Below are 11,127 nucleotides of genomic sequence, written 5' to 3' on the forward strand. Positions count from 1 at the left end.
ACAGATGGTGGCAGCTGAGGGAAGCAGACCCATTCAAGGGTTGGCCATTCAGCCTCTAGGACAGCCATTCGGAGGCTGGCTTCCCCTAGAGACTTGTCCGAAGGCACTTACACTTAAAGTTACCTGTTTTATTGACAGCGAGAAGGGATTCCTTTAATCCCTAGGCTCAAGATTGAGGGGGCTCATGAAATGAACCTCGCCTACTATCTCGGCTTTTTAATTACTCTGCCTGCTTTAGCTGAGGCAGACACTCTCCATTCAATTAGTCCACGCCATGCTCCTCTGTCCCCAACACAGAAACCTGGAACCAGTTGCCATTTATCATCCTTCTTGCTGCTATTAATTTTTCCATTACCTCACCCTCAAGTCAAAACCCTTTTGTTGCCTCCCAACCCCTTCAGGCAAATGTGCTTGTGACCACTGGTTTAGTTAAAAAATTCTACATAGAAAACTTTTATAACCAAGACTATAAGACACCCTGGTTTGTCCAGGACAAAACCTATTTTCCCAGCTTAATTATCAAAAGCACCCTATTTCACTCTCAACAGTGTTCCAGCCTGGATGATAAATTGTACTGCCACTTCTCTGACAGAGATGGAGGTTTTAAACAAATATAATACTTGTCAATCAGTTGAAACAACTCTGATGCAAAGTCTCCACTGGCCCCCACCCCTAACCCTGCAAAGAAAAAATTGTCCCCATTCAAAAGGTTCTCTGATGTTTATCTGTGGACAGAAATACAGGTGAATTTCCTGAATGTTCACAGAATACTGTTAACCTTGACCCTTGGGACTGGCATCTAAACTTCAGGCTAGAGACGGACCCAGCTCACCAGTAACTCAGGGGGAAACCCTGACGCTGGCAAAGATGAGGCAGTGGTTCCCAAATAAGTTGGTCATTAGATCCCCTTGGGCTTTAAAAATATAAGTAGATCTCTACATCCCAATTCAGACCTACTGAAGAGGGTAAACACAGTGGGACCCAGGAATCTTTATTTTTCTAAGGCTTCCCAGAAAATTCTGATGCTCGCAGACCAGGCTTTCTCCCAAAGCTTCCTCCCTGAGTGAAGTTAACCAGGTAAATGAAAAATATTTAGACCCTAAAGCCAGGGCTTCCCTGGTGGCTCAGATGGTAAAGAGTCCACCTGCAATGCAGGAGACCCAGGTTCAATCTCTGGGTCAGAAAGATCCCCTGGAGAAGCAAAGAGCAACCCACTCCAGTATTCTTGCCTGGGAAATCCCATGGACAGAGGAGTTCATGGGATCCCATACAGTCAGACTCGACTGAGCGATGAACACACCAAAACAAAGGAAAAATAAAATAAAATAAAATCCCCTACAACATTGATAAACAGCCTTAAATGCAAGTGGAGTACTGCAGAAATCATTTCATTCCAGGTGCCTAAACAACATGATTCCTATTTTGCCTCAGCCAGAAAACTCACAGCTAAATGTAGTATGCAATTACAGAAACTGTCTGACATAAAGGTCCTGGCACATCTCTTTCTTCTTTGTTCCAGTTTTTTGTTACATCTTATGATGGGTGTTTTTATGTTTGAAATTTTGTAGCAATGTATTTACTGCTGTAAATTACCTTAAATCCATCTTACAAGTTGGCTGTATTAATTAAATATTAAATAATGATAGTTTAGCATTTTTAACATCATAGAAACAAGACTGAACTAAAGAAATTTGGAATTCAAGTTCCATCTCAGTGCCATGTACCTTGAGGGACAACCTCCTTTGAACTAGCAGCTGTGTCAAAGTATTAAGATATATAAATTTAAAAGACTCTGAGTTGGGTGACATAGCAGAGCCCAGCCCCACAGTATACCATTTAGATGTGGAATCTGAACTCTCCTTAGTCGGACTTCTGACTCAATTTGTTTGTGGGTCGAGGTTATGGCACAGACTTTGAAGCCACATTAGAGCCACAGAAGCTGTATGTGCTTAGGCAAGTCGGCCTGAAAACCCCAAGAATGTTTCAAACTGTTCTTAGTTACTCTATAACCATTTTTCTTAAGAAAATGAGGCAATAAAGTAGTTCAGGTCCTTGTAGGTGAGCTGTGCCTTAATCTAGCTTCATTTCACGGTTCAGTGCAAAAGGAAACTATTAATGCTAAGGGGTGGCCAATTAGAGAGAAAGCTCTCGCAGTCTGAAAGATCAACCATCATTTCTTACATAGGAATAGAATTAAAACACAGACAGCAATGTAGAATGCCCTGATTAATTTATCAAGGAGTCATCAGTCTCTCAAAAGTCCCCATACAAGTCCCTCTGAACCCCATATGCTTTTTCTTTTTTTCAATGTTTATTTATTTGGCTGCATCGGATCTTAGTTGTATCACTTGGGACTCTTCACTGCAGCATGTGGGCTTAGCTGCCTAAGGCATGTGAGATCTTAGTTCCCCAACCAGGAATCAAATCTGCATCCCTGCACTGGAGGGCGGATTCTAACCACTGGACAACCAGGGAAGCCCCCCCATGTGCTTTTCAACAGCCCCAATAACAATCACCCACAACCCAAAGCCTTACCATTCACTAAACACATAACCTTGGGCAGTTATACTTTTTGTGCCCAGGCTTCTTCATTTACCAAATGACTATTTTTTTTTTTGCTCCACCATTTGGCTTTCAGGATCTTAGTTGCCTAACTAGGGATGGAATCCAGGCCACCACAGTGAGAGCACTGAGTCCTAACCTTTGGACCACCAGGGAAGTCTCTATCAAATGAAATTTATAATAGGATCAACCTCATTCGTGGTTGGATTAAATAACATTTGTAGTTTAAATCAAAGTCTGGCTCATAATAAGCACTCAATATGCAGTAGCTACCATTAATATTTTTTCATAGTACCACTACATCCCAATGCCTTCCGTGTGTTCGTCAAACTGCTAGGATCTATCTATACACCATCTTAATCCTCGCCACAACCTTTGAAGACAAGTACTATTACTCCCACACTGAGGTTTCAGGGGCTGACCCTTCAGCTAACACAGGGAAGAGACAAGTTTTAATCCTGGTCAGGCTGATACTGAGATTTCATTTTCCCATGACATCAAAATGGCTTTAATTCTTCATTTGCTACATTAAAAACAAGGCAGAAAGCAAAAGCAATGACATCCAAATATTTCATCATGACATGGTAATTTGATTTTTAAAATGCTACATGAATGGAAAAATGTTTTGCAGCAAACTGTTAAAAAGTGTTTACCTCTGGGAAGTAAGACTGGGAAATGGTGTGGGGAAGGCTTTTTACCGTGGGCTGTCCACATTTTTATACTATTTGATTGTGTATACAAAGCCCAAGAATTTTAATGTAAGCATTTTATTGAGGCATATCACACAAACAAAAAAGGACATGATTTGTGAGTAAACAACTGGATGGATTATCACAAACAAAAAGCGAGTCCATGGAATCAGAATCAAAGAAACTGAACGCTACCAGAACTTCCATGATCCTGACTATAGATTAATTCCAGTTAACACTATAGATTAATTTGGCTTGATTAGTCTTATATAACTGCAATGATGTGGTATTTATGTGGTATGTCTGGCTTCTTCCTCTCAACACTGTATGTCTGTCTGATCCATATTATTATGCATAGCTGTACTTCCTCCATTCTCACTGAGGCAGTGTTGCATTTCATTATTTGTTATAAATACATGTATATATACTGGCATTTATCTTTCCATTTCACTTTTGTTAATGCATTTGAGTTGTTCCGAGTTTGGGGCTATCATGAATAGTCCCGCTTTGAAGATTCTTGATGTCTTCCATGCCATGTGGACACTTTTCTATTGAGCGGTTAACTGGAGAATTGTTGAGTCATAGGGTCTGATTGTGACTGCCCTGGTGATTCAGTTGGTAAAGAATCTGCCTGTAATGCAGTAGACCCCAGTTCTATCCCTGGGTCAGAAAGATCCCCTGGAGAAGGAAATGGCAACCCACTCCAGTATTCTTGCCTGGGAAATCCCACAGACACAGGAGCCTGGTGGGCTACAGTCCATGGAATTGCAAAGAGTCAGACACGACTGAGCATATAGAGTCTGAAGCTTTGAAAGTGTAATTTTTTAAGAAATGGATGTAAATCATTGGTACATCACCTTAATTTCATCTATCTGTATGCATTTGACCTCTTTACCCTATATAGATCATACCTATGTCCATATCTTCTGAGTAGTCATCTCTATTAAAATTAGGCCAAGTCCTTGGTCAAGAACCTAGCCTTCTACAAGATCAGAGTGTTCTTCAGAAAGTTGTCTTTCAGGTTGACGGCATTTCCTGAGAAGGCAGTGTACTATACATATGAACACACACCACAGACCTCAGTTACAGATGGCCTTTCCAGTTCACCCACACTGGCGCTAATAACAGTATCAACAGTCACACGGGGTGCTAAGTGCCACATAGAAATTACCTTTTTCAACTCAGGTTTTCATGGGTACATTTCGTCCTGGACTTGACTCAGCTCCCACTTTACAGGCCCATCCTTGGCTGGGCAAGGTGGATCTGTCTACTCCCTGGTAATCTTCATTTGTCATAAAAACTGCCCCCAAACCCCCTCCTGGCCATCCAGCAGGCTTTTCTCTGGCAAATCATCCAGTTCCTCTGCTCTTGTGTTCTTCCCTGCCCGCATGGCCATGGACTCCCATGGCTGGACTGTCAGTTCTCCCAGGTGGGCCCATGGCTTCTAGCTTTTCAGGAGGAACAGGAAGGGGTGTTGCTGTTCTCCGAGATGCTCTGAGCTCTAAGAGCACTGGGGCTGAGACCAGCCCAGCAAACCCCCCTGGACACAAGGGTCTCAGCGGTGAGGAGCCCAGGAGAGTCCTATCCCTCATGATGATACCTGTCCCACGATTAGCACTTCTCAGACCTGGGTGCTGGGTAATACTATTACCAATGAAATACTGATAGTTATGGCTTATCAGGGGGCAGAATACTGTAGTTATAGCCGGCCTGGGAGTCAATCTGCCTGGTTTCAAAACCCAGTTCTGCAATTTATCATGTGTCCTGTGTCCCTGGGTTGTGAAGAAAAAGATAATGTAAGTTCATACCTAGCACAGAGTAACTCACAAAATAATAGCTACTGTTACAATATTATTATGATATAGAGGTTAAGGCCATGGCCTTTGAAGTCAGATCACTCAGTCAAAATCCAGCTCTATCCACTCCCTACTGCATGACAAGGGCAAAGTATTTAACGTTTCTATGACTCAGTTTTTTTCATCCATAAAATGGGCATCTTAATTGTATCTACCTTACAATTATCACAAGGATTACTGAAAGAATATGTTCATATTTAGAACACTGCTTAGCATATAAAAAGCCTTATATACAGTTTAACTAGATTAACTATGGCCATTGTTGCAAGTTGATTAAATAAATATTCTCATACAAACCTGTCAAGTGTAAACAGAGACTCTTGTGATTAACATAACAGTCACTTAGGCACAGATATTCACAGATGACTGACACAACCCAAATTCACTGGAAAACATTTCTGAGTTCATAATACATTTTCTCAATCAACTGATGGGTAAAGATATAACTAATGCCATACGAGAGGCTGGGACACTTTTTAACAATAAAAAGGGGGGCCCTCGTATTCAAAGGGTACAAAATCATTGGTTTGCTCACTTGTTTCTTTATTTTATCCTCACAGAGAACTGAACCCCACAGAAGGCATGTGACATACCCAGGGTCACCCAGTGTGGTGTTCAGGACTGGAGGTCAGCCTGAGTTCCTGTCCCGGGCACTCCACCATGCAGCTTTTCAGGCTCTCCTCTGAGACATACTGGAAGTCAAATTATCCTTTAAAAATTAATTTTATGACATTTGCTCAGTTTTAATGAGCCTTTACCTTTTCCTTTACAAAGAAGTTAAGAAATAGTTCATTCACTGAAAAATCTGTAAATTCAAATTGCCTGACCTTTGGGCATGGAGCTTCTCACCTGTAAAATGCAAAGAATACTTGTTTCCCTCTGTCCAGGGAGCAGTGACAAGGTATGCCAAGGAATGAGTACAGCTTAGAAAACAGCCCCAGGACAAAATGAATTATGGTGCTTCTCCCAGTCCTGATCAGACTAGGAAAGTGACCTCAGTGGTTAGATGATAATCTCCTCTCAATTATCTATCCCATTGCAATACCTTAACACCATTCTCCGCTCTCTCCTCCCCAAAGACAAGCCAACAGGCTGGCACCCAGGAGGTGGGGTAACAGGCAGTCTCTGGTCAAAGGGACCTAACACAGCTTAGACAGCTTCATGCCATAGGCTCAAGCATTCACTTCCACGACATTCCCTGGAATTCGTCCTCTCCCTCCACTCCTTAGACCAGCGGGAGCAGCTAATATTTCCTAGGTGATCAATTTCACAGAACGAGGGAGCACACGGCAAGGGCCATTAATACATAAGGAGCCTTTATGGACAATTCTGGCTTTTCACAAGCTGACAGAGAAGCCCTGCTCTTTCACCCTTAAGGCCATGACATAAGACCTTGAATCCGGAAATAACACTCTTAAAAGTCAGAAAAGACCCTCTGACTACAGAGTGTCCATTATTTAGCACCCCTTAGGATGCCTGAGCGAAAACCAGAGGCTCTTAACAGAGGCTTCCCCAGGACTCAAGAGGCAAATGAGCAGCCTCCTACCAAGAGCATCCCTTATCTCTGGCTCCACCCCTTCCTGTCTTTTGTCAGTTGCTGGGAGAAGAAAGACAGTCAACAAAAACTCAACAGCAATTTTGGCCAGGGTGTGGATCCTCTGAAGGCTTCCCTTGAAAGCAACTAGAGGAAATAAGAAATTGACATGGGGGTGAAAAAAACTCAAGGAGATAGACAACTGTAGATCTGACAGAGAAAAAAAATCTCAGGGGACAACTGCAAATGTGTATGTGAATAAGTAGGGCTTATTCAAGGTAGAGGCTTAAATGAAAAACTGGGAAAAGGAAGAAAGATAGTTTTATCCATTCAAATTTGGAGATCTGGGTTGAAAATTTATCACAAAAGCACAGATGAAAATACTGAGGAATAAAAGCAGCTATTCACACACATACAAATGTATTCTGTTTGTTTCTGTTCTGAAGCTAGCAAAAAACAAGAAGGCACGTTAGTGAGCTGCTGAGGTCTGGCTATGTTTTTTAATTGGTGGAAAATTGCTTTACAATGTTGTGTTGGTTTCTGCCATACAATGTCACGAATCAGTCATAAATATATATAAATCCTCTCCCTCCTAAGCCTCCCTCCCCATCCTCCGGGTCATATTTTACACACTATCATGTGTAAAACAGTTAGTAAGAAGTTGCTATGTAACACAGGGAGCCCAGCCTGGCACTCTGTAACGTTCTATATCTTGACTTGGGTAGTAACTCTACAGGTTATTTATAACCACTTGCTGTGCATTTTTAGTTTATGACTTTTTAATTTCACAATAAAAGTAAGTTTAAAAACAAAATTTCAAGTACACAAGACTACAGAGTTATATTCAGGAACTTTAGTAGTTTAACAAAAGGATGGAGCCAATACCAGAACAATTCACGCAAGAGAAAGCAAACATAGCTATTTAAATAAAAGGCACTCCTCTTCCAGCTTAATTTTACAGCTTGCTTTAGTGTGGAGACTCAAAGTCTGCATATACAAAACCACAGCAAACTGTATCTGCCCCGATGATAAATGTGCCACACCTACCAACCAGGTGTGTATAACTTTGTGGACACACACCTCAATACTGTTCACTGTTTACAGAGCAATCTCACATACCTTAACCCACAGCCAGTGGCCAGAGTTATCCCCATTGTGGAGATTACAAAAAAAAAGACAGCCTCAGACAGGGGACTCTCTCCAGGTACAACTCAAGTAAGAACCAAAAATCAAACCTACACCAGATTTCACACACCTGGGGACCCTTTATGACAATGACTTGCCACTCAGGAAGTTCAGAGGTCCATGTTTTTTTCATGTGGAAATAACGAGGTGAATAAATGGGTAAATAATTGTCATCAAGAGGATGTCACCTCCTCTGAATCACCTTCACTTTTCAATCAAAGGACAGCCCAGGGTGTTATAAAGGTTAGCCTTCCTCACTAAACCACAAAATCTTGAGAGTGGAGCTGTGTCTTCTCATTTCTGGAACTCCAGGGCTTTGCGTAGTTTCTAGAATATGGGACATGCTCATGACATTCGTGCTAATAAAAAATAGATAAGGGTACAAACTCATGAATTCACAGTTTTCCACCCCATACCATCATTCCTGCACAGCGCCACTTGCATTAAGCCTTTTCAAAACCACTAAAATGACAGACAGTAACTGCCCTTTCAACAGATGACCAGTAAAATCTCTCTTCCCCTCCCTTAAGAGTTTTTTAAGTTTTTTTGGTTTTCTTGTTTTAATCACTGCTACTCTGTTCTCCTGCTCTGTCTTCCATTCTTAACAGGAGCCATATTCTCCAATTCTGAAGAAAAGGTTTCATGTGATACATAAATTCAGAAGCTGGAGAGGGCTGACAGTTTAATTATAGACACAAAGAGTGGGGACAAATGGACTATGAGGTAAGCGAGTCTAAATGTCTCTTCCCTGGATAAGCATTTATTAATAAGCCTGCAAAGATTTACTAGGCACAGCCAGGTTCAGCTCGGTGCCAAGCTTGGGCACGGGGGTCCAGATTTGGGAAAGGTAGTTTCTGCACTTGAGGAATCTGGCTGGTGCCTGGGAAGATAGCATGTACCTGGGAATACTCAAAGTGGCCCCCTGGGGACAAGAGGTGGAAGATAGGGAGGAGACAGTGCCTAAGAACTGAAGCACCTGTCCCTTCTGGGAGTGGGATGGTTAAAGAAGGCCTCATCAGTTCACTAGGCCCACCTGGAAGGAAACGTAGGTAGGACTATGGCTGGACAGAAGACAAAGAGGGGCCCCTGATTCTTTTTCTCCTGTACCTCCCATATTCTTTCCGGGGCTGGAAGCAGGGACTTAAATCAAAAGGACCTGTAGGTCTTCTCCTCCCTCTCCAAACTGCCCCTCTAAAAAAGAGGAATGTTCAGATGACTGGAAAGGCAGGTCTAGGGTCACCTTCAGCAAGCAGATGAGCCCAAGAATGGAATGAGAAGCCTAGCAAAGAGTGATACCAGAGTGCTTTTGGCTCCCCTTTTAAATTCAATCCAAAAAATTTCTGGGCCAACTTCCAGGTGGCACATTGAATGTGGCACCTCTCAGTGGAACATCAAGCTTGCCTTTAGCCAAGACTAGATGACAGCCTGGGCTTCCAAACGCTAAGTCTGGATCTCCCTCGGGTTTCCGATTTGGGAATGATGGATCTGGTGTCTCCAGTTGAACCTGGGCCCTTCCAAATAGATGAGGGCTCTCAGAATTTTTCAAGCACCACTTCCCCCTGACATACACATAAGGTAGGACCCTCATCGCACCCCTCCCTGTTTAAGGCCGATCGGCTGATAATCCCGAAATGCCAGGCATCTCCCGCGAAGGAGTGGAATATCCAAGAGGGTTTATTCGGGTTGGTTTATTTCCAAAATCCCGCCATTTCTCCAAAAGACATTAGAGAGGTGAAACCTGGCCATGAATCAAGTCCAGTGAGTTAGACTCCGACTGTTGTTAATTTCACTCATCCCCCGCGAGCCGCCCCCACCACCACCCCCGGCCTAGTAAACTTCCCACCCGCTCCACCTCAGTTTCTAGGTGGTTTCTGCTATTTCCAAACTGCTTTTGGCCGCTTTACGGCGTGGTTAGAACAGCTGAAGTGCTATCTCCCAGCGAGCGGGATCTGCGGGAACCCTGAGCCCCTCGCCAGCTGACAAAGCGCGTCCACACGCCCGCCAAGCTTTCAAGGCGAAGGAACGAAAACTGGCCCCCGCTGTCCTGCGGCCGCGGTAAGTGGATGCTCCGCAGCTCCTGGCTCGCCTGCGAGCTGGGCGTCCGGCAAGGGCGGCGGGCCCGAGACGTGCGGAAAGCGCTCCGCACACCTGGCGCACCTGGACGCGCCCGGAGATCCCAGCTCCGTCCCGGGCTCCGGAAACCACCGTCTCCGACCGCGCCCACGGGGCTCCGGCCGCCCCAGGTCCCCTCCGGGCACGCCACTCCCCAGCCCGGGATGGCTCCGCTCCCCGCGCGTCCCGGATCCTCTTACCCGGGAAATGGCGAGAGGCTGCTCGAAGTCCTTGCCCCCCACGAGGCGGAAGCCCCAGGGTCCCGGGCCCTGCAGGACTATTTGCAGGGTGGTCATGGCGCGGCGACGGCGGGTGGCGACCCGAGGGGACAGACGGGGCAGGACGCGGAGCGGCGAACTGGGCTCCCTGGCAGCTGTCGGAGAAAGAGCGCGCGGCGCGGGCCGGTGGAGCCTGCGGCGGGCGGGAGCTGGGCGGGAGCTGGGCGGGGGCGGCTCCGCCCAGGCCGCGTCGCGGGCGCCCGCCCCTCCCGTCCTCCCGACCGCGGCCCGCAGCACGCGGCCCGGGCAGAGAGTCTGGCCCGAGAGCCGGGGGTCAGCTCAGGGTCTAGGGATCTAAACAGCCCCGCCCCGGGCGCAGCCCAGCCGGGCTCCCAGCCCCACCGGGGGCGCTAGGTGAGAGGCGGGCAGGTTCCGGCGACCGCGGAGGAGTCTACGCTTGAAAACCAGTTTGATAGTGCTTTGCAAAGTCACCCCTTTGAGGTCAGCTCCATTTCCACATTTGCTTTCATGTAAACGACAGTGATGTTTTAAAGATGCTGTCCAGTGATCTCGCTAGAAAATGTGAAGCAGTCAGGGCATTTATAGCTCCATTTTACAAATAAATTAGCTGGGTCGGCCTGAGATTAGAAGACTTGCCCGAGGCCACGCAGCTGACAGTCGTGTAACTGGACCGTCTAGAGGCTCCCTTTGCTAAAGAATCCCACACTGGAACTTTGTTAATGCTAATGAGACCGTCGCCTGAGTTTGTAAGGGAACTTCAAAACCTTCCTAGAAACCTCTCCTCCTGGCTGGATTTGCCGTAGATTCTGACCTTCCCAACAATTCAGACCTCAAGTCTGAGGCAGACCAGCTGCGTGTAGAGGTAACCGGGTTGAGTCCAAACACCTGGGTTCCCAGCGCACCGCTATCCTCCTAAGCGGGCTCTGCCCTCCCCTCGCCCTGGAGTACAT

General features: G+C 45.5%; 1 protein-coding gene across 1 annotated transcript in view; it reads right to left on the reverse strand.

Moving 5' to 3' along the window:
• PDLIM1 (PDZ and LIM domain 1) overlaps positions 1–10,366 on the reverse strand; it is a 36,722-nt gene extending 26,356 nt beyond the window's left edge. Inside the window, exon 1 of the mRNA XM_040254570.1 lies at positions 10,139–10,366. Coding sequence (XP_040110504.1) covers positions 10,139–10,234 — 96 coding nt within the window. The 5' untranslated portion in view covers positions 10,235–10,366. The remainder of the gene's footprint in view (positions 1–10,138) is intronic.
• Between the last annotated feature and the right edge of the window lie 761 nt (positions 10,367–11,127).

Source organism: Oryx dammah, unplaced genomic scaffold, assembly GCF_014754425.2.
Source record: "Oryx dammah isolate SB20612 unplaced genomic scaffold, SCBI_Odam_1.1 HiC_scaffold_14, whole genome shotgun sequence".
Classification (NCBI taxonomy): domain Eukaryota; kingdom Metazoa; phylum Chordata; class Mammalia; order Artiodactyla; family Bovidae; genus Oryx; species Oryx dammah.